Below are 23,545 nucleotides of genomic sequence, written 5' to 3' on the forward strand. Positions count from 1 at the left end.
GACCTACAGAATAAATAAATAATTTTTAGTAGAAAGTGCACTGCGTAGAAACAGAAGCTTCCAAAATTTACAAAGTGCTGTTCGTTTTTTTTTTTCCCTTTCAATTTTGTCCTACAAAAATTGTTTTTTGGTTTAGTCATAGATTTTGTGGTGAAATGACTGAAGTCATTACAAAGCAAAGTTTGTAGCGCAAAAAACAAGCCCTCATATACGTCTGTAGGTGGAAAACTGAAAGCGTTATGATTTTTAGAAGGTGAGGAGGGAAAACAAAAGGGGTTAAGAACGTTCTGTAAGGCAGACAAAACCCCAAATAGTTATTGTTTTTCATAAAAGTTAATGAATGACAAGTATGGCTTTGGTACACAGTGTGCTGTATCCAGGGAACACATATAGTAGAACATCACTAGAAAATAATTCAAGTTGAAAAGGTATCCACCACAAATGCAGCAGAGGTTTGGTTTACTATTATTATGGGTTTTTTCCCCCTTTGTGTTTCTGAGGTTCTTGTGGACTAATTTGGAATACATTTTCCTCTGAATGAAATCCCTGTAAACAAAATATAGAAAGAACTTGAGCCACATTAATATTCTTGCATGAGAAGACATCATATAAAACTATTTATTCATAAATATTTTCCAAAATGAAAATAGGTTACGAAAAATATTTTAAACCAGCTTTCCATACCATTAATTCCATCGGTACAGATACGTGTATCGAGGATGGGAGCGGGAGGGGTAAGTGGCAAAGGAAGGGAGAAAAAAATAAAATAAAAAATAAAACACTTTAAACTTTGATGCACTTGTTATCAAAACAAAAGATCCAGTATCTGCCAAAAAGGACAAATGATAGAAAACAAAAAGTTTTTGTTTTTTTTTTAAAGAGAAAAACAAAAACAAATGGCAGCCAGTAGAAACCCGTCTGGGTAGAGAGACAAGAACTTCCCACCTGCAGCAATATCCAGGAGGGGAAGAATAGCTTTTCCTTCCACTTGCAAAGACTTTGTTCATTTTGTTTGTGTTTTTTTAATTTTCACCAAATACATTAAAAATTTACTCTGCTTCTTGTCCTTTAATTTCAGAAAAGTCACAAGGGTGTTGCGAGATGTTGGTTGTTGATCACGTTCTCATCCTCTCTCCACCACCACGCGTAATCTATTCCATTTTTAATAGATTTTTTTTGTAACTGCATGCATTAAAGTGTTTGTCCAAATTTCCCCTCCTCCCAACTCTTCTTGGGAATGAGACGGAAGAATCATCTTCTGCCCCTCCCCTCTTTTTCCCCATTCACGGTTTGCCCATGTGAAACTGGAAGGCTGAGCGTGTTCAAGAGAGGTCACTGTAAGTCACGATCCTCTAGGTAGCGGTATTCAAACGTGAACCCTTCTTTCTTCCTCTGGCCCCATTTTTCATAGTCAAAGTAAATGTATGTCCCCTGCAGAGATGACAAAAAATAGACATATCTTTTGTAGCTTAACATTTTTTTTTTTTTTAAAGGTATTTTCTGAGACTTTAAAACTGATGGCATTTTCCTCAGTATAGTCCATCAATATTTGACTGGTGGTGGTCCAACAGCCAGCACCCCACTGGTCAGTCGTTTGCCAGAACTGCAGCATCGGCATACAGTGTTAGCAGAGCAAGGAGGAAATCGCTAAGTATATTTTGTAGTGACCATTTTTGGTTACTGCAACTTGGCTCCCATTTACTTCAGTGGGAGCAGAGCTGCAGTAATCCAGCACAGTCAGTAAACAATGGGGGAGATTTATCAAAAACTTAGGGGGAAGACTGGTGCAGTTGCCCATAGCAACCAATCATTGCTTTAAATTTTAAAAGGTCTCTAAAAATAAAGCAGCAATCTGATTGGTTCCTATGGGCAACTAGTCAAATTTTCCTCTGCACAAGTTCTGATAAATCTCACACAATGTTTGGAGCTGTCAGCTTCTGGCACAGTTCACCATGTATGCGGGCTCAGCTAACAATCAGAAGTCATGCCAGGTGCCCCCACCAATCTTATTAATGACCTATCCTGAGGGTAAGTTATCATTGAAAAAGTCCTAGAAGTCTTTCTAAACATATGCTTAATTCCATCACCCATAGGCTAAAAATGCATCAGTTTAACAAAATTATTGAAAAACTCATGGCTGATAACATTAAACAGATGTTGTTTATTTACAATAGATGCCACTAAGCGGCAGGCTCAATTTTCATATAAATAAGCAATGTGCAAATAACAAAAAAAGCTATGTGAACTTAGCCTAAGGGCGCTTTCACACTATAAAAATGCACCCGCTATGAATGCCTGTTATAAAAAGAGGGGAAATCAGCAGTTATCCGGCCTGTACAAAATCACTAATGACAATTAGAAAATCCCATTATAGTCTATGGGATTTTTCTAATAGCTGTTTTAACCCGTTATGCAGGCACTATTTCTCCAGTTCATTCGCCAGTCACAAAATAACGGGCAATAACGGGTTAAAACGGCTATTAGAAAAATCTCATAGACTATAATGGGATTTTCTAATAGTCATTCGTGATTTTGTACCAGCCATTTAACTGCCGATTTCCCCTATTTTTTATAACGGGCATTCATAACGGGTGCATTTTTATAGTGTGAAAGCACCCTAAACAGTACACTGCCATGAGCTAGAACACAAAGGGGGGCATGAGACCTCAAAAAGTCAAATTTGTATCCACACTGCCTTGTGCTTGCCAAGTGGACATAACTGGATTTACTGAAGTGTAAATAGAACCTGAAATCTACGCCAGCTTCTAGGCACACAGAAAGCCCTAGATGCAGCTGATTTATTAAAAGGCCCGCACCACAGACTAGCTAAACACTAGTGTGTAGAACAGTTCTTTATTAGGTCTGCCCCAAAGGTTTTTTTTTTTTGTGAAATGACGACGTTCCCAAGATACTAGTGAGTAGCAAGATCAATAGTTTAAGGAAAATAAATGAAGTACAGAAACCATAAAGACAATAAATAAAATAAAAAAATCACAAACCTGCTCAAACTCATCTGTTATTGTCTTGGGCTCCTCATGTCTCTGGAACCACATCATGTATTTGGTGTGAAACCTCCATGACTGCTTTTTCAAAGCTTTAGCAGCTAAATACTGTGCTTTAGTGCCCTGAGGGGGGAAAAAAAACAAAAACACTAACATTACAATTTGTTATTACACTGGATCTCAGATTTACTATAAATTTAATTTGTCAGCACTAGATCATGGTTGTGCTGAGCCTCTGGATCAGTGTTTCCCAACCAGGGTGCCTCCAGCTGTTGCAAAACTACAACTCCCAGCAAAACTACAACTCCCAGTTACTTTTGCAACTTTACAAGTAGACAAAACGTAAGGTTGTTTTTCTGCAGTGGTCATGCGACTTTTGGTGAATAGTCAGTAGCAAAGCATTTTCTCAAATCCACATCAGTCCAGACCTGGCTTAGGGTGCGTTCACACTACGGAATCTCTGCTCGCTGAATTCGGCGAGCGGAGTTTCCTCCTGGCGGCCGCCGCCGAAGATACTTTGGCGATAGGGCCGCGGGGCATGGAGCCATCACCATTGACTGCAATGGAATCCGTGCAAAGAATTAACGTGTTCTTTCTTTGCACGGAACAATTTCGCACTGACCCAAACTAAGGTTAAGTTCACACCGCGAAATTCTGCTCGCAGAGTTCTGCTCGTGGAATTCCGCGAGAATTCCGTAGTGTGAACGCACCCTTACATAACAGTTAAAAAATAAATAAACAAACACACCACAATTGTCATCATGGGTTCCGGAGAAGGAATCATACAAAGTGGTGCACTGAAGCCCATTTTAACCTTAAGGACAAGCCAATTTTATTTTTGTGTTTTCGTTTTTTTACTCCTCGTCTTCTAAAATCCATAACTCTTTTATATTTCCATCTACAGACCCATATAAGGGCTTGTTTTTTGCTTGATTTTTACTTTGTAATGAAACTTCTCATTTTACCATAAAATGTACGGCGAACCCAAAATAATTTTCTTTTAGGGAGGAAATTTAAATGAAAACCACAATTTTGCACATTTTGGAGGGTTTCGTTTTCACACTATACACTTTACGGTAGAAATGACACGTGTTCTTTATTCTATGGGTCAATACGATTAAAATGATACCCATGGCTAGATACTTTTATATTTTTGTACCGCTTTAAAAAAAAAAAAAATCTAACTTTTTGCACAAAATCAGTAATCTAAAATTGCCATATTTTGACCACCTATAACTTTCATTTTTCAGTATATAGGCCGGTATGAGGGCTCATTTTTTGCGCCGTCATCTGTACTTATCAATACCACATTTGCATATATAAAACTTTTAGATCATTTTTTATTATTTTTTTTTTATTATAAAATGTGACAAAAAAAAAAAAAAAAACAGCATTTTTGGATTAAAATTTTTTACGTTTACGCCGTTCACCGTACGGGATCATTAACATTATATTTTGATAGTTCAGAAATTTACGCACGCGGGGGGGATGGGGAGGGTATTTTTCACTTTTTTATTTTACTTTTTTTATTTTTTACTTTTTTCTCCCCTCTACACTTATGTCCCCATAGGGGGACTATCTATAGCAACCATTTGATTGCTAATACTGTTCAGTGCTATGCATAGGACATAGCAATGATCAGTATTATCGGCTATCTTCTGCTCTGCTCGATCTCCAGAGCAGGAGATGCCGGGGGACGGATGGAGGCAGGTGAGGGGACCTCCGTCCGCCATTGCAGATGATCGGATCACCGCGGCAGCGCTGCGGGCGATCCGATCATTTTAATATGCGCATTGCCGCAGATTCCGTGATTCCATTGCCAAGCCAGGACGTACAAAAAAAAAAAAAAAAAAACACACACACACACACACACACACACACTACGGTAGCACCATATTTATCACATCATGCAACCATTTAATAAGCTTGGTGCAAGTACACATTACCACCACACAAATTAAAAAGTTAGAGGGTTGGGTCACATGTGCCGTAATTTGCTGCTGCATATTTTCTTACCCATTGAAGTCAATGAGTAGCAAAATACGCAACTGATTTTGCTACCCATTGACTTCAATGGGTAGAAAAATATGCAGCAGCAAATACGCTGCAAAATATGGTACGTGTGACCCTACAAAAAAACATAAAAATTAACCTACCCCACCCCCTCATCCCTGAGCATGATCTAGAGCTTACAGATTCCCTCTAAGGGTCTGTTCACACAAAGGAAATATGAAAAATTATAAAAATCTGAAGTCCTCTACTTCCCCACACAAAAACAAGTGCATACAAAGGGGAAGATCTATCAAGACCTGTATAGAGGAAGAGTGGTGCAACCAATCAGCTTGCTTTCATTTTTAAAGAGGCCTGTGATTTATGTTCATAATTCATAAAGGAATGGTGGAGTCCACAAGGAATTCCACACGAATTCCACCTTATATCAGACTCCCACTGACTTCATTGGGATTTCAGCAACTGTCTGTCTACACAGTAATTTTCTTGCGGACAAAAGTCAGAAATCTAGCAGAAGAATAAACAAGTTTAATCTTCCACCTAAATCCGGTATTAAAAGCCCTAAGTCAATAAGACTTATTTTGTGCAGAATAAGTGCAGACTCCTCATAATTTCTGCTCCAATTAACATGGACACAGATCCAAAGAAGAATTTAGTAGGGAAATTCTCACTACATCCTAGTGTGAACGACCCCTAAAGCCATGCTCCTATCTTATTGGTTCATTTTTTATTAATTTTACTTTGTAATGGGAAAAGTAAAAATAAAAATAAAATGTGATTTCACCATCTATGTTGTGTTTTATGCCATATTCTGTGGCTCAGTATGAATTTTATTACCTTGGCACATAAAACAATTTAGTGTCACCACAGGTTTATTGAATAAAGACAACAAAACTAAAAAGACCAGCTAAAACAATATGCGAATGGAGAATGTTTTCAGTTTTTTGGAAGAGTATTATTAACAAAATACAGCAATAATGATGCCAGAAAACAGATGGGATGAATGGTGCAGAGAAACGCCTCACATGATTTGACCACAGCATGTACAGGGGTTAATCTTCCCACCGGTCATGTACCTAAAATCAGACACTTCTAGGGGGATACATCATCATCGTTGGACTACCCCTCTAACTTAAAAGTCCTAGATTTACTAGTAATGAAAGCTTTCCTGCTCAACAAAAAAGTGGAATTACTATGCATGGCATGTTACTACTATTCTGTATTTATCTTAACAATAGAAGCGAATGAGCACACAATTGTATCATACCTCCAGATAGTAAAAGATAAAGAAAAGTGTCTCTGTGGAAAGTCGTTGGTAGAATTCTACTGTGTCCGAGTGAGGCGGGGGCATCTGGTGGTGATACTGGGGTGTCGGACAAGGATTCCTCGGAAGGTATTGCCTTTAAAAAATATTAGCATACAGTTTTCAGACAACTAAATAAGCCATTGAAACGTATAGTAATTAAACAATTCCTTTACCAAAAAATCCCAAACACAATATAGGAAACACTGAGTGATGTGCTTGTATAAAAATAAATATATGTTTTTAGTAAACATGAAGACACACCGTATTCTCTCTGAATCTGAGGGGTGAGGCATATGATGCCATGCTGCATCTTCCATTGCTTGCTGGTAAAGCTGATCTGTTGTAAGGGGAACTGGTCCCAGAGGACACACACCCAATGAAAGAGGGATGTTGACTTCTGAAAGCTGAGTTGATGGCTGAGTGGCCGGAGGTTGCGTTGTGGTTGTAGTGATAAGGATTTCTACAAAAGGAAATACATGCACTCAAAACATAAATTTTAAAGAATCAGATAACACCCATTTCTGTAGGATAGGCCATTCTCTATTAAATCAGCCATTGGAAGGCAACGTGGTGCTCTGGTGAGTGCCTCTGCTCCTTCATTATCAGGCACAGCTGCATACTTTTAGTAGGCTCTGGCTAGTAGTACACTCCAGCTCTGTGCCATTTAAAGGGGTACTCCAGCCCCTTTAAGTGAACAGGTCTGAGCTGTAATACTTCGTACAATCTAATATCAGGTAGTCAAAATAAAATCCGAATTAACAAACCCAGCACTTTTTTTCCACATAGTTTTACCAAAGCTAAATAGTTTAAATAGGCAGTGACATTTAAACTTTGCATAGTAAATCTACCCCCCCCCCCCCCCCCCTTTAACGCCTCCACTCTAAAAATTAGATCAGCTTTGTCCTGCCACACAGACAATACAAGTCTATGGTGGAGGAAGATGAGAGAGCAAAGTGCTTTGAACACACACAGGCTGCAAAGCAATAGACACAGTACTTGCAACTTTATAAGCAAGAAATCTCACTACAGGGCTTTATACACAGTTTATGCTGCTAATGCTGTGGATGATGCTGTTTAGGCTGTGCAGAGACATAAGTGCAGGATCACCTTCTCTGTGTGTGCAGCGTATGGGAGGCACCGTAGACATTAGGCTCTACCACCAGCTCTAGGAGAACTGCAAATTATAGATGAAGCCTTAAGAGCAGAAATCTGCTAAAATGCCATAAACAAGTTAGAAAATGGCCATAAATAATGCTGCTTCTCATGTACACACAAAGGACAGCTTATCCTGAAGTCACCTGAAATTAAAGGTACGCTTTAATATTTAAACCACAGAATTAAAAATGCTGCCTAAGAATATCACCACATGAGGTGTCAGAAATATGACATGACGCATGGGTATGTTCATATGGTGGAATTTTCTGAGTGGAAATTCCGCTGTAGTAGGGTCCCACTAATTTCACTGGCATTCTGCTGCACTGAGCACACAGCGGAATTTACGCGGCATAAAACACAGATTTCGGTTTAAGCAGAAACAATTAACCTGTTTATTATTTCTGCAGATTCCACTCGAAAATGCATCACCATCTATGTAGACCGCTCATTTCTGAGCAGTCCTAGCGCTGACAAAACATGCAGATTTGAGGAATGTCTGTCCGTGTTTTGGGCAGACATTCCGTAAATGTCATGTCCTCTTAACATAACAAAAAAAAACCACCCTATTAGCAAAATATGAACCTTTAAAAGCTTTAATAAACTCTTACCTCGGTCAGCCAAATGGATAGCAGGGACTGGATCTTCTAAGTTCGTTCCAATAGCTGCACGTTCTGCCATGGATTTCAGTGTACTTAAAGGCTCAGGTGCCTAAAGAAAAAAAGGGGGGAAATCTATAAGCAAATAAAACAAATAATGAGCATGTGTGCTTGTTTAAAGGGGAACTCCTGTACTTCATAACTTCTACCCTATCCACAGAAAATCAGGGATTCCTAGCGGTTGGACCTCCCACAATCAGACACTTATAAGGGCATAAGTTGTTTACAGTGTTTCTCCGAAAATAAGACAGGGTCTTATACTAATTTTAGTCCCAAAAAACACACTAGGGCTTATTTTCAGGGTAGGGCTTTATTTATGGGGGGCTGTAGCAGTGTGGAGGATGCAGCACCCCCCCCCTCATCCTCCCCACTGCTACAGCCCCCCCCCCCACTGCTACAGCCCCCCCCCCCTCATCCTCCCCACTGCTACAGCCTCCCCCCCCCCTCATCCTCCCCACTGCTACAGCCCCCCCCCCACTGCTACAGCCCCCCCCCCTCACTGCTACAGCCCCCCCCCCTCATCCTCCCCACTGCTACAGCCCCCCCCTCATCCTCCCCACTGCTACAGCCCCCCCCCCCCATCCTCCCCACTGCTACAGCCCCCCCCCCCTCATCCTCCCCACTGCTACAGCCCCCCCCCCCTCATCCTCCCCACTGCTACAGCCCCCCCCCCCCCCATCCTCCCCACTGCTACAGCCCCCCCCCCTCATCCTCCCCACTGCTACAGCCCCCCCCCCCCCCTCATCCTCCCCACTGCTACAGCCCCCCCCCCCTCATCCTCCCCACTGCTACAGCCCCCCCCCCCTCATCCTCCCCACTGCTACAGCCCCCCCCCCCCTCATCCTCCCCACTGCTACAGCCCCCCCCCCTCATCCTCCACACTGCTACAGCCCCCCCCCCCTCATCCTCCACACTGCTACAGCCCCCCCCCCCTCATCCTCCACACTGCTACAGCCCCCCCCCCCTCATCCTCCACACTGCTACAGCCCCCCCCCCTCATCCTCCACACTGCTACAGCCCCCCCCCCTCATCCTCCACACTGCTACAGCCCCCCCCCCTCATCCTCCACACTGCTACAGCCCCCCCCCCTCATCCTCCACACTGCTACAGCCCCCCCCCCCTCATCCTCCACACTGCTACAGCCCCCCCCCCCTCATCCTCCACACTGCTACAGTCACTTTTTATATCATGAAAAAAATAAAAAGCGATCAATAAGTCCGATCAATACAAAAATGGTACCGATAAAAAAACTTTTCCTCATACACGGAAAAATAAAGTTATAGGGGTCAGAAAATGACAATTTTAAACGTATTAATTTTCCTGCATGTAGTTATGATTTTTTCCAGAAGTACGACAAAATCAAACCTATATAAGTAGGGTATCATTTTAACCGTATGGACCTACAGAATAAATATCAGGTGTCATTTTTACAGAAAAATTTACTGTGTAGTAATGGAATTCAATTTTGTCTATTTTTTTTCCGTTTCGCCGTAGTTTTTTGGGTAAAATGACTAACGTCATTACAAAGTAGAATTGGTGGTGCAAAAAATAAGCAATCATATGGATTTTTAGGTGCAAAATTGAAAGTTATGATTTTTTTAAAGGAAAGGAGCAAAAAACGAAAATGCAAAAAAAATAAAAAAATAAATAAAAATAAAAAAACGGAAAAACCCCGGGTCCTTAAGGGGTTAAGGACATTGGGTCTGAATTTTTCTCATCCACAGACCCATACAAAGGCTTGTTTTTTGCAGGATCAATTGGATTGAAACCTTTACATTTTACCATAAAATGTATGACACACCCAAAAAAATTAAAATAAAATACATATTTTATGTGGTGGAAAATTTTATTGAAAAACGCAATTTTGCAACTTCAGGGTGAGTTTACCTTTTACTGGTTTACGGTAAAACTGACATGGAAGCCTGCCCTCCTAAAATTCTCTTTTTTTCCTGTATACAGAGATGCTTTTATTGGTACCACTTTTGAAAGTATGGGAGACTTTTTAATCACCTTTTAGTCTCTTTTTCTGGGATGTGATGTGACTAGAAATCAGCTATTTTGGACGGCGTTAAATAAAAAAAATACAAATAAAAAACCTAAGGGATCAATAATATTATATTTTAAATAGTTAAAATATTTTTGCACATGTCAATACCAGATAGATTACTTTTAATTTTTTTTTAGAATGGGAAAAGAGGGTGGTTTATTTTTTAAATGAGGAGGGGCTTAGTCACAAAAAAAAAAAAGTCAAGTCCCCACTATTTATGGCAAGCTATTGATTGCTATTACTGCTCATTGCACAGGCATAGCACTGATCCATGATATTGGCAGTCTACAGATCAAAGCACAGAAAATCACCCCCTCATACAGCCGTGTATACAGAAAAATAAGTTATAAGGAGGCAGAATAGGGACATTTTAAACATGACTTTTTAAAAGCAATACAATAACAGAAAAGCATGTAACCATGAGTATTGTTTAAATCATATTGACCCACAGAGAAAAAAAAAAAAGAATGTCAGTTTTGTCATAAACTGCACTGCATAAAAACAAAACGAAAAAAAAAATATATAAATATTGCACAATTGCTTTCTTTTCATTTCCCCCCATGACAAATATTTTTACATTGCCCTATACTCTTTATAGAGGCAGCAGATTTATTTACCTTGATCTCTGGTGTGGAGTTGAACTGAGGTGGCCCGTTTAGTAGCGGCTGGCTGGGTTTAGGGTCGCTGAAGCTGGGTGTTGGCGAACTAGGAGGGTTTACACTTAAAGGTAATAGTAAGCTGGGCCCAGTGCTGGTACTACTGCTGATGGCTGGCTGTGATACACTGTTTGTCTCTTTCCTAAAAAAAATAAAAAGAAACAAATTTCAATCACTAAGAAAATCAAGTATCACCAGTTTCTGCGACCTATCAGCTCTCAAGTTCCACATATATAGTATGAATGGCTCTGGCAGGCAGTAGTATGTAAGTGGGGTTAAATGGATTGTCTGACTTGGAGCATTTGTTTATTCTTTAATAGAGTATTCTGATGCATTTAATTCCCACTGAGGCATATGGCATTGCTCTGTCCATCCTCACTGGATTCTTTTACCTTTCTGCAGAGAGATGACATGCCGTAAATAAGGGTCACCACTGCAGCTAATCATTGGCCTCAACAATTTCAATGAGGCTAGTGACTGGCTGCTGTGGTAATACAGGTACAGCGGGTGAAATAAGTATTGAACACAGCACCCTTTTTCTCACTAAATATATTTCCAAAGATGCTATTGACGTAAACTTTTCACCAGATGTGGCAACAACCCAAGCAAATCTTACATACAAATAAGCTCAGAAATTAAATAATGGGTACTAATGTGAAATAAGGGAAAAAGCATGCAGAAATGGAGATGCAAAAGGCATGGAAAGCCAAAACAGCTAAAATCTATCAGTAGTTAAAAAGCAATCCAGCCCCTTGTCAGTGCCAATTAACCTAAGGACCCAGGGCGTACCTGTACGTCCTGAGTCCGCTCCCAATCTATAACGCGGGGCCACGTCTAACAACGGCCGGTACCCCTGGCTAATAGCGCACGGCATTGATCACGGTGCCACGCGCTATTAACCCTTTAGACGTGGCGTTCAAAGTTGAACGCCGCGTCTAAAATGAAAGTGAAACCATACTGGTTAGCTCCGGGAGCTGTTCAGGATAGTCGCGGCCAAATCACGGCATCCCGAACAGCTTACATGACAGCTGGAGGGTCCCTACCTGCCTCCTGTGTGTCCGATCGCCGAATGACTGCTCAGTGCCTGAGATCCAGGCAGGAGCAGTCAAGCGGCAGAATCATCGATCACTGGTTTCTTATGAGAAACCATTGATCAATGTAAAGATCAGTGTGTGCAGTGTTATAGCACCCTATGGAAGCTATAACATTGCAAAAAAAAAAAGTGAAAAAAAAAAGTGAAGATCATTTAACCCCTTCCCTATTAAAAGTTTGAATCACCCCCCTTTTCCCATAAAAAATAAAAAGTGTAAATAAAAATATACATGTGGTATCGCCGCGTGTGGAAATGTCCGAATTATAAAAATATATTGTTAGTTAAACCGCACGGTCAATGGCGTGCGCGCCAAAAAATTCCAAAGTCCAACTCCAAGTGCATTTTTGTTCACTTTTTATATCATGAAAAATGAATAAGGGTGCGTTCACACGGAGTAATTAGAGAGGAATTTACTCGAGTAATTCCTCTTGAATTCTCAGCTACAAATTAATGCACATCTCCTCTGCCCATTGACTTTAATGTTATTTCTGCTGGCCTGTTCACACTGCTTAAATTGTGCTAGCAGAATTCCGATGCTGAATTCCGTTCCGCTTGAAGAAAGAACAAGCGGAACCTGCTAGCAGAAATCAATTGAAGTCAATGGTGAAAAAAAAAAATTCCACCCGACATAGTTTTCGCGCGGAATTTGCTGAAAATCCCTTCACTTCTTTCTCCTCTATGTCCGCGCGTAAATTTTTCAGCGTGAATTACTCTTCATTTACTCAGTGTGAACGCACCCTAAAAAGCGATCAATAAGTCCTATCAATGCAAAAATGGTACTGCTAAAAACTTCAGATCACGGGGCAAAAAATGAGCCCTCATACCGCCCCATATGCAGAAAAACAAAAGTTATAGGGGTCAGAAGATGACAATTTTAAACGTATAAATTTTCCTGCATGTAGTTTTGATTTTTTTTTTCCTGAAGTCCGACAAAATCAAACCTACATAAGTAGGATATCATTTTAACCGTATGGACCTACAGAATAAAGAGAAGGTGTCATTTTTACCGAAAAATGTACTGTGTAAAAACGGAAGCCCCCAAGTGTTACAAAATGGCGTTTTTTTTTTCTTTTCAATTTTGTCTCACATTGATTTTTTTTCCCGTTTTGCCGCAGTTTTTTGGGTAAAATGACTGACGTCATTACAAAGTAGAATTGGTGGCGCAAAAAATAAGCCATCATATGGATTTTTAGGTGAAAAATTGTAAGAGTTATGATTTTTTAAAGGTAAGGAGGAAAAAAACGAAAATGCAAAAATGGAAAACCCCCGGGTCCTTAAGGGGTTAATATCAGCTGGTTCCAAAAAGGTTTAATTTCCAAGGTGTCACAAGACATGGGGGGAGATTTATCAAAACCTGTGCAAAGGAAAAGTTGCCCAGTTGCCCATAGCAACCAATCAGATGCCTTCTTTCATTTGCACAGGTTTTGATAAATCTCCCCCATGATTGGTAAAAGCAAAGAGCTGTCTATAGACCTTCACAACCTAATTGTTGCAAAACATAACAATTGCGTTTGTTACAGATGCATTTCTAAGCTTGTAAATGTCCCAGTGAGCACTGCTGGGGCCATAATACGGAAGTTTTAGGACAATCATTTCACCATAAATTTGCCTCGACCAGGATCTCCTCGTAAGATTTCTGACAGAGCAGAGAAAGTAATAATCAGAAGAGTCATCCAAGAGCCAAGGACCACTTGTGGAGAGCTTCAAGAAGACCTGGAATTAGCAGGTAATGCACTGAAATGTTTTTTTGGGGGGGCATATCGTATTTGGGAAGCCCACCATGGTGCCAGAACAGGAAAAAAAAAAAAAAAAAAAAAAAAAAAAAAAAAACACACATTGAAACCTTAACTCCCCAACAGTTATTCCAATATATATTTTTTTAAGAGTGGGCTGTGAATATTAAAAAATGTTATTTATTTTTACAGCCTACGGTTTCAAAAGTCTTGGAATCTCCTTTGGGGCCTAAATGCTCACTGTACCCCTTTTGTTCCTTGAGGGGTGTTATTTCCAAAATTCGGTCCCTTGTGGTGGTTTCCACTGTTCCGGCACAATGGGGGCCTTTCAAACACGATATGCCTCCATTCCAGCCAAATCTACTTTCCAAAAAGCCCAATGGTGCTCCTTTCCTTCTGAGACCTGTAGTGCACCAGCAGAGCCCTTTTACTCTTTTTATCCCTTGTGAAAATGAAAAATTTGGGGCTACAGCAACAGGTTGGCGTAAAAAGTTTATTTTATTTCACCGCCCACTGTTCCAAAAATCTGTCAGACACCTGTAGGGTCCAAATGCTCACTGCACCCCCTTGTTACATTCCTTGAGGGGTGTAGTTTCCAAAATGGGGTCACATGTGGCTGTTTTTTTTGTGGGGGGGGGGGGGGGGGGGGGGGGGGGGTTCTCAGAAACGCTACAACTATTAGCCAACCCTGTGCAAATCACCAATTTAGGCCTAAAATGTACATGGTGCGCTCTCACTCATGAGCCCTGTTGTGCACCCGCAGATCGCTTTACATACACACATGGGGTATTTCTGTACTCAGGAGAAAAGGTGTTACAAATTTGGGGGTCTTCTTTTACCTCTTGTGAAAGTTAAAAGTATGGGGCTACACCAGCATGTTAGTGTACAAAATGTAATTCTTTTTTACACTAAGATTCTGGTATAGCCCCCAACTTTTCTTTTTCACAAAGGGTAAAAGTAGAAAAGCAGATATACCCCATATGTGGCCCTAAATTGTTGCCAGGCAAATGAACCTGGGCTTAGGACGTGAGAGAGCTCCATGCGCATTTGAGGCCTAAATTAGTAATTTGCACAGGGGCGGCTGATAGTTACAGATCTTTAATGCAGTGTACCAAAACACTGCAGTTAGTAAATCTCCACCTATTGCAGTGTTTCCCCAACCTGGGTGCCTCCAGCTGTTGCAAAACTGACTCCCAGCATGTGGGGCATTGTAACTTTGTAATAGCTGGAGGCAACCTGGTTGGGAAACACTGCCCTACTGTGTTGATCCAGAGGAAGGCAAAAAAAAAAAAAAAACAACCTTATGAGGCGGATGCCAATTTGCCCCATGCCAGGGGGAAAAATTCCTTCCCGACTCCAAATATGGCAATCAGAATAAATCCCTGGATCAACTTTCTTAGGACTTTTTGGGGATTACTACAACCAGGGACTGGAATGTCCTTGTGTTGCCAATGCAACAGGTCCCGTCTCTCACATTGATAAAGCATGGCAGGACCAGGCTTTATCAATTGAGTGCAGATCACACAGATCAATGTGTTTCTATGGAAGCACATTGATCTGTATGAGGAATCTAATGATTCCTCCTAAAAGTCCCCTAAGGGGACTAAAAGTTTAAAAAAAAAAATAAAAAAAAATTCATAAAAAAACATTAACCCCGTCCTTAACGACGTATATATGTACGTCCTCCGCCGGCTCCCACGATATGCCGCTGGGTCACGCGGTGTCCCCGCGTCCTATCGGGGCGGTCCCGGCGGCTATCAACGGAAGGGACCTGCGGCTAATACAGGACATCACCGATCACAGTGATGCCCTGTATTTGCTTTTATGAAGAGGTGAGTAGAAGCCTTGACAGAGGAATGGCTATGGATATAGTGTTTCTGGATTTTGCTAAAGCGTTTGATACTGTCCCTCATAGACGTCTGACAGGTAAGTTAAGGTCTTTGGGTTTGGAAACTTTAGTTTGTAACTGGATTGAACACTGGCTCATGGATCGTACCCAGAGAGTGGTGGTCAATGATTCGTACTCTGATTGGTCCCCGGTAATTAGTGGTGTACCCCAAGGTTCAGTACTGGGGCCGCTGTTTAATTTATTTATCAATGATATAGAGGATGGTATTAACAGCTCTGTTTCTATCTTTGCAGATGACACCAAGCTTTGAAGCACGGTACATTCTATTAGAGGATGTGTATAGGTTACAAGATGACTTGGATAGACTAAGTGTCTGGGCATCCACTTGGCAAATGAGGTTCAATGTGGATAAATGTAAAGTTATGCATCTGGGTACTAATAACCTGCATGCGTCGTATGTCTTAGGGGGGATTAAACTGGCAGAGTCACTGGTAGAGAAGGATCTGGGTGACTTGTAGATCACAGACTACAGAATAGCATGCAATGTCAGGCTGCTGCTTCCAAAGCCGGCAGGATATTGTCATGTATAAAAAGAGGCATGGACTCAAGGGACAGGGACATAATACTCCCCCTTTATAAAGCATTGGTACGGCCTCACCTGGAATATGCTGTTCAGTTTTGGGCACCTGTCCATAAAAGGGACACTGTGGAGCTGGAAAGGGTGCAGAGATGCGTGACTAAACTAATATGGGGCATGGAACATCTTAGCTATGAGGAGCGATTAAAACAGGAAAATTTAACAGCTTTAAAACAGGGTTAGATACATTCCTGGAACAAAACAACATTAATGCTTATGAAGAATTATAAAATCCCATCCCTTCCCCAATATCGCACCACACCCCTACCCTTCAATTCCCTGGTTGAACTTTATGGACGTATGTCTTTTTTCAACCGTACTATGTAACCCTTCAGACGGGGCGATCAAAGCTGACCGCCGCGTCTGAAATGAAAGTGAAAGTAACCCGGCTGCTCAGTCTGTGGTGAAATCGCGGCGTCCCGAACAGCTTACAGGACACCGGGAGGGCCCTTACCTGCCTCCTCGGTGTCCGATCGAAGAATGACTGCTCCGTGCCTGAGATCCAGGCAGGAGCAGTCAAGCGCCGATAACACTGATCACAGGCATGTTAATACACGCCAGTGATCAGCATGAGAGATCAGTGTGTGCAGTGTTATAGGTCCCTATGGGAGCTATAGCACTGCAAAAAAAAAAAAAAAAAAAAGTGTTGAAAGGTCATTTAAACCCTTCCCTAATAAAAGTTTGAATCACCCCCCTTTTCCCATAAAAAAAAATTAAATAGTGTAAATAAAAATAAACATATGTGGTATCGCCGCATGCGTAAATGTCCAAACTATAAAAATACATTGTTAGTTAAACCGTGCGGTCAATGGCATACACGTAAAAAAAATTCCAAAGTCCAAAAAAGCTTATTTTTTGGTCACTTTTTATACCATTAAAAAATGTATAAAAAGTAATAAAAACAAAAATGGTACCAATAAAAACTTCAGATCACGGCGCAAAAAATGAGCCCTCATACCGCCCTGTACGTGGAAAAATAAAGTTATAGGGGCCAAAAGAGGACATTTTTAAACGTATAAATTTTCCTGCATGTAGTTATGACTTTTTTCCGAAGTACGACAAAATCAAACCTATATAAGTAGGGTATCATTTTAACCGTATGGACCTACAGAATAATAAGATGTCATTTTTACAGAAATATGCACTGCGTAGAAACGGAAGCCCCCAAAAGTTACAAAATGGCGTTTTTCTTTGATTTTGTCGCACAATGATTTTTTTTCCCGTTTCGCCGTGAATTTTTGGGAAAAATTACTAATGTCACTGCAAAGTAGAATTGGTGACGCAAAAAATAAGCCATAATATGGATTTTTAGGTGGAAAATTGAAGGGGTTATGATTTTTAAAAGGTAAGGAGGAAAAAACGAAAGTGCAAAAACTGAAAAACCCTGCGTCCTTAAGGGGTTAATAAAAGTTTAACACACCCCCCTTTTCCAAAATTCCATTAAAAAAATATATAAAAACATAAAAATAAACGTGGTATCGCCGCACGCATATATGTCTGAACTATAAAAATATATCTTAAATTAAACCGCACGGTCAATGGCGTACACGCAAAAAAATTCCAAAGTCCAAAATAGGTTATTTTTGGTAAAATTTTTTTACCATAAAAAAAATAAATAAATAGTGATCAAAAAGTCTGATCAAAACAAAAATGGAACTGGTTAAAACGTCACATCACGGCGCAAAATATGAGCCCTCATATAGCCACGTACGCAGAAAAATAAAGTTATAGGGGGTCAGAAGAGGACAATTTCAAATGCATTAATTTTCGTGCATGTATTTATGATTTTTTCCAAAAGTACGACAAAATCAAACCTATATAAGTAGGGTATCATTTTAATCGTATGGACCTACAGAATAAAGATAAAAAGATAAGATACTGTGTAGAAACGGAAGCCCCCAAAAGTTACAAAATTGTGTTTTTTCTTCAATTTTGTCGCACAATGATTTTTGTTTCCCCGTTTCGCCTTAGATTTTTGGGTAAAATGACTGATGTGGTTACAAAGTAGAATTAATGGCGCAAAAAATAAGCCATTATAAGGATTTTTAGGTGTAAAATTGAAAGGGTTATGATTTTTTAAATGTTAAAAAACGAAAGTGCAAAAACAGAAGAATGCTTGGTCCTTAAGGGGTTAATACTTTCCCCCATAACTTAATTTGTAAGCTTATTTGTATATATGGATTACTTGGGCTGTTACCAACAACTGGTAGTAATTGTGTGTCAATATTGCCTTTGGAAATAGTGAGTAAAATGGTGACGTGTTTAATACTTATTTTACCTGCAGTATATCATAGCTAAATATGAACTTATGAATTTATTTGCCAAAACGTACATGCAGCTAACATAGTATAAAAGTGCTATGTGAGCATATACCAGTACTAGGAAAGCACAACACTGTAAGGCTAGGTTTCCTCACAGGTTTGTTTCTGGCTGGTTATGAGCCATATAGTCAGGAGTGGATCCAGCAGAAAGGAGAAGTAGAATAACTTCCTTTTTTTTTAATTTATTTATTTTTATTTTTGCCTCAAAAAACTACAAAAAAACTAAAAAAAAAAAAAAAAAACTGTGGAAATCTAGCCTCAGGCTGGGCTCACAACATGTTTTTGCAATACAGTTCCCGCATATGTTTTCAATTTGAAACCCATACGGCATCGTATTGAAAACCAGAACCGTATGCGAGTACGGTTCCATCCGGTTTTTGACTTTGCACAGTTTTTTTTTATTGGAATTTCAAACAAACAAGTGAAACACTTTATTCATAATGGAGTGAAGAGTTAAAAACTTATAAGTTTTTTTTCCCTTAAAATATGGATGCAACCAGACATTTTTTAAACAGTATACAGTTTAAAATTTGTACACACGTTTTGATCCAGTTTAGTCAGGTTTTGAGGAATCCGTTCTCTTTTTTTTTTTTTTTTTTTTTAATCAAAAACCTGATGCGTGGTGTGAACCCAGCTTAAAAGGTATTAGAGATATATATATATATATATATATATATATATATATATATATATATATATATATATATATCTCTATCTATATCTATATATATATATATATCTCTATCTCATCAAGTGTGAGTATTTGCCTCTGTGCATTTAAACACATGCAGCTTTTTTGTTGTGTGGGCGAGTTGTAGAGCTGCAATCCAAGGGGGAGATTGTAAAATCCTGAACAGGTGGGACCAGCCTGATAGATTAGTCAACCCAACAGAACCACCCCCTTCTTTGAATGCTGGACAACTTTAACTACCAATGACTGCACAAGCCTGTTTTTTTTGGGGGTAAAAGAGGAAGGGGGTGGGTGAATAGTCAGTGCGAACAAATGGCACAAAATAAATACATATGACCTACTGATCATTTCCAAATCATGATTTGCTCCTGAGGTAATGAAACATTAAATGGATTGTCCAGTCTTAGAAAGACACAGCTGATTTCTTCTAAAAACAGTGCCAGGTTGTGTGTGGTATTGCAGCTGTTTTCCATCATAGCTAATGCAACAATGGCCCTCATTTACTATTCTAAACCCGACCTCTTTTGTCAGGTTTTTTTGGCGCATCTTTGTCTGCGCCATGTCGCAGACATCATGCGCCAGTCTGCGACACTATGCAACATTTTTTCCCGATGGACCCGATGTGGATTCTCCCAAACCCGAAAAAGGGGCGTTACCCAACATTTCTGAGCTTTCCCACGTATTTATTAAGGTTTCCAACCCGAATTTGTTGAATTGTTGTGGATTTTTTCCCGACAGCTCAGAGGAGTTGGAAACCAAAACCTACAAAACCCAGTGCGACAAACAGGATGCGAAATAATAATAAATACCAGGGGAAAAAAAGCAGTCGGGTAAGAAAGCAACAGACTTACAACCCAATTTTCTTAGTAAATGAGGGCCAAAGTTGTAATACCATACACAACCTGAGGACGTGTGGTGTTGTTTGGGGAAGAAATTAGCTTTGTTTTTCTATGCCTGGATAACCCAGTCAGGGTTTTCCAACCAGGGTGCCTCCAGCTGTTGCAAAACTACAACTCACAGCATGCCCGGACAAAAGGCTGTCCGGGCATGCTGTGAGTTGTAGTTTTGCAACAGCTGAAGGCACCCTGGATGGAAAACACTGTAGTAAGTGGAAAAAATGCAAAAATAACTCCACAGAAAAAAATTATAATAATCTGAGCTTAGGATCTTGTGTTTAATAGCTGGTTCTAGTAGTCTGATTCAAGAGGAATATTCCAAGTAATCCACTCAAACCTCAAGAATATATGGTGCTGATAGAAAATCCCTCTAATTTTTGCTGTTTATGGACAGGTTTTAACTACATACAGATCAGACCCAACAGTTCCACATGACTGTACATAAATATGGCTGTATATACACATAAAGCTATAGAGTTGCATGTTCAGCATTTTTGGTACTCACGCAGTGCTGGTTGGTGGGTTGTGAATCACAGACTGGTTTGATTGTGATTGACTGCTGTTACTAAGTGCAGTATCTGCGGAATTTTCTGCTACTACAGAGCTATAACCTGGAGAAAAAGACAGGAAACTTTAGAAGGGGCAGGATCCTCCCAGTACACGTGCAGGTTACATTTTTCTTCCCACAATGAGTCCAGCCAGGAGCTGAACCAAAAACAGAATGACAAGTACACAGACACCTCTGCTCATTAAGGAGACTACATCAACCTGTGATTGATGGGCGTGTCCACTGATCACATGTCCCACCCTGATAATGTCAGACAGGCATCACACTGCAGAATCAGGCTGGGTTCACATCACGTTTTTTGCCATACTGTTTTCAATCAGTTTTTCTATAGAAAACCATATGGCAAAAAAACGGATGGAACAGTATGGGAAAAAGTAAACCGTATGCGTTTTTAAACTGTATACTGTACTGTTTTTTTAAAAGTGCATACAGTTCAGTCCGTTTTTATAAAAATAAAAAATAATAAGTTTTTGAAAATTTTGTCCATTTTTAATGGGAGGGGACTTTAGGATGCAAATGCGCATGTACAAAGTAAAAACCGTATACGGTTTCCCAAAAATACACTATTTAGGACTTTGGAATTTTTTTGCGCGTACGCCATTGACCGTGCGGTTTAATTAACCATATTGGAACTATAAAAATATATTTACGCACGCGGCGATGCCACATGTTTATTTTTATGAACACTTATTTTTTTTATGGGAGAAGGGGGGTGATTAAAACTTTTACTAAGGAAGGGGTTAAATCACATTTATTAACATTTTTTTTGCAGTGTTATAGCTCCCATAAGGGGCTTTTTACCTGATCTTTTACCCTGATCACTGGCATGTATTAACCCCTTAAGGACTCAGCTTTTTTCCATTTTTGCATTTTCCTTTTTTCCCTCATCACCTTCTAAAAATCATAACGCTTAAAATTTTGCACATAAAATTCCATATCATTGCTTCTTTTTTTGCGCCACCAATTCTACTTTGCAGTGACATTAGTCATTTTACCAAAAAAATCCACGGCGAGACAGAAAAAAAATTCATTGTGCGACAAAACTGAAGAAAAAAGGCCATTTTGTAACTTTTGGGGGCTTCCGTTTCTACGCAGTGCATTTTTTGGTAAAAATGACACCTTATTATTCTGTAGGTCCATATGGTTAAAATGATACCCTACTTATATAGGTTTGATTTTGTCGTACTTCAGAAAAAAATCATAACTACATGCAGGAAAATTTATACGTAAAAAATATCATATTCTGACCCCTATAACTTTTTTATTTTTCCGCGTACATGACGGTATGAGGGCTAATTTTTTGCGCCGTGTCCTGAAGATTTTATCGGTACCATTTTTGCATTGATCAGGCTTTTTGATCGTTTTTTTATTCATTTTTTTTATGATATAAAAAGTGACCAAAAATACACTATTTTGGACTTTTGAATTTTTTTGCACATACGCCATTGACCGTGCGGTTTAATTAACTATATATTTTTATAGTTCGGACATTTACGCACGCGGCGATACCACATATGTTCATTTTTATTTACACAGTTTTTTATTTTTTAATGGGAAAAGAGGGGTGATTCAAACTTTTATTAGGGAAGGGGTTAAATGACCTTTGTTAACTTTTTTTTCCACTTTTTTGCAGTGTTATAGCTCCCATAGGGGGCTATAACACTGCACACACTGATCTTTTACCCTGATCCCTGCAAAGCCATTGCTTTCCATGGATCAGCGAGATAGGGGCTCGATTGCTCAAGCCTGTAGCTCAGGCTTGGAGCAATCAAAAGCCGATCGGACGTGATGGAGCAAGGTAAGGGGCCTCCGCTCGCATCCTAGCTGATCGGGACATCGCGATTTTATCGCGATGGTCCCGATCAGCCAGACTGAGCTGCTGGGAAGCGTTTACTTAAATTTTCAGCACGGCGATCAACTTTGATTGTCGTGTCTGAAGGGTTAATAGCGCACGGCACAACAATCGGTGCCGCGCGATATTAGCCCAGGGTCCCGGCTATGAATAGCAGCCAGGACCAACCTGGTGTGATGCGGGGTCACGGCGTGACCCCATTTTAAACACCGGGACCGGACGCAGGACGTACAGTTACGCCCTGTGTCCTTAAGAGGTTAATATGCCATTGATCAGTCTTATCGGCGCTTGACTGCTCCTGCCTGGATCTCAGGAACGGAGCAGTCATTTGCCGATCGGACACAGAGGAGGCAGGTAGGGATCTTGATACTTTCAGTTTCACTTCAGACGCGGCGGCCAACTTTGGGTTAATACAGGGCATCACCGCAATCGGTGATGTCCTGTACAAGCCGGGGGGGGCGTGTTGCAAGATATATAGCGCTGCAGGGGGCAGACATAAAGCGCTATATATCTAGCCCCCCAGCACATTTATAATATGCCCCCGCAGCGCATTTATAAAGATATGACCCCCACTGCACATTTATAAAGATGTGCCCCCCCGCAGTGCATTTATCATGATATACTGCAGCAGCTCTACGTGTGAAAAGTATTCTATCAGCAGCACATCTGCCACCCGCTCCCCTGCTTTATAACTTCTGATCGCATAGGGTCTCAGAAGTGAAACCCGGTGCGATCAATCTCTCGGCCCCTGTACTACTACCCCCAACATGGGACAGACTCTGTTCCATGATGGGGGTAGTAGTACAAGCACTAATGTAGTCTCCCCAGCCACCTGCAGCTGGGGGAACTACTACTCCCATCATGGAAACAAGTCTGTTCCATGATGAAAGTAGTAGTTCCACAACACTCCAGGAGTCTTCTGACGTCACCTCTTCTGAGCATGCTCAAAAGTAATAACGAATATTATAAACCGGATGGCATTATAGGCTCATCCATCTGTCATAGACTTCAATGTTAAATTTATAATATCAGTTTCTATTCAGTTATTTTTGACAGGAGAAAAAAAAAAGTAC

General features: G+C 40.3%; 1 protein-coding gene across 15 annotated transcripts in view; it reads right to left on the reverse strand.

Moving 5' to 3' along the window:
• Positions 1 to 570: 570 nt before the first annotated feature.
• Positions 571 to 23,545, reverse strand: part of CNOT3 (CCR4-NOT transcription complex subunit 3) — an 86,117-nt gene continuing 63,142 nt past the window's right edge. For all 15 annotated transcript variants that reach the window (XM_056542599.1, XM_056542590.1, XM_056542602.1 and 12 more), the window contains 7 exons: positions 20,558 to 20,663; positions 10,794 to 10,974; positions 8,082 to 8,181; positions 6,580 to 6,778; positions 6,280 to 6,412; positions 3,000 to 3,125; positions 571 to 1,431 (listed from right to left, as the gene is read on the reverse strand). In XM_056542599.1, coding sequence (XP_056398574.1) covers positions 1,333 to 1,431; positions 3,000 to 3,125; positions 6,280 to 6,412; positions 6,580 to 6,778; positions 8,082 to 8,181; positions 10,794 to 10,974; positions 20,558 to 20,663 — 944 coding nt within the window. In that variant the 3' untranslated portion in view covers positions 571 to 1,332. The remainder of the gene's footprint in view (positions 1,432 to 2,999; positions 3,126 to 6,279; positions 6,413 to 6,579; positions 6,779 to 8,081; positions 8,182 to 10,793; positions 10,975 to 20,557; positions 20,664 to 23,545) is intronic.

The sequence above is a fragment of the Hyla sarda genome, chromosome 10 (assembly GCF_029499605.1).
Source record: "Hyla sarda isolate aHylSar1 chromosome 10, aHylSar1.hap1, whole genome shotgun sequence".
Lineage (NCBI taxonomy): Eukaryota > Metazoa > Chordata > Amphibia > Anura > Hylidae > Hyla > Hyla sarda.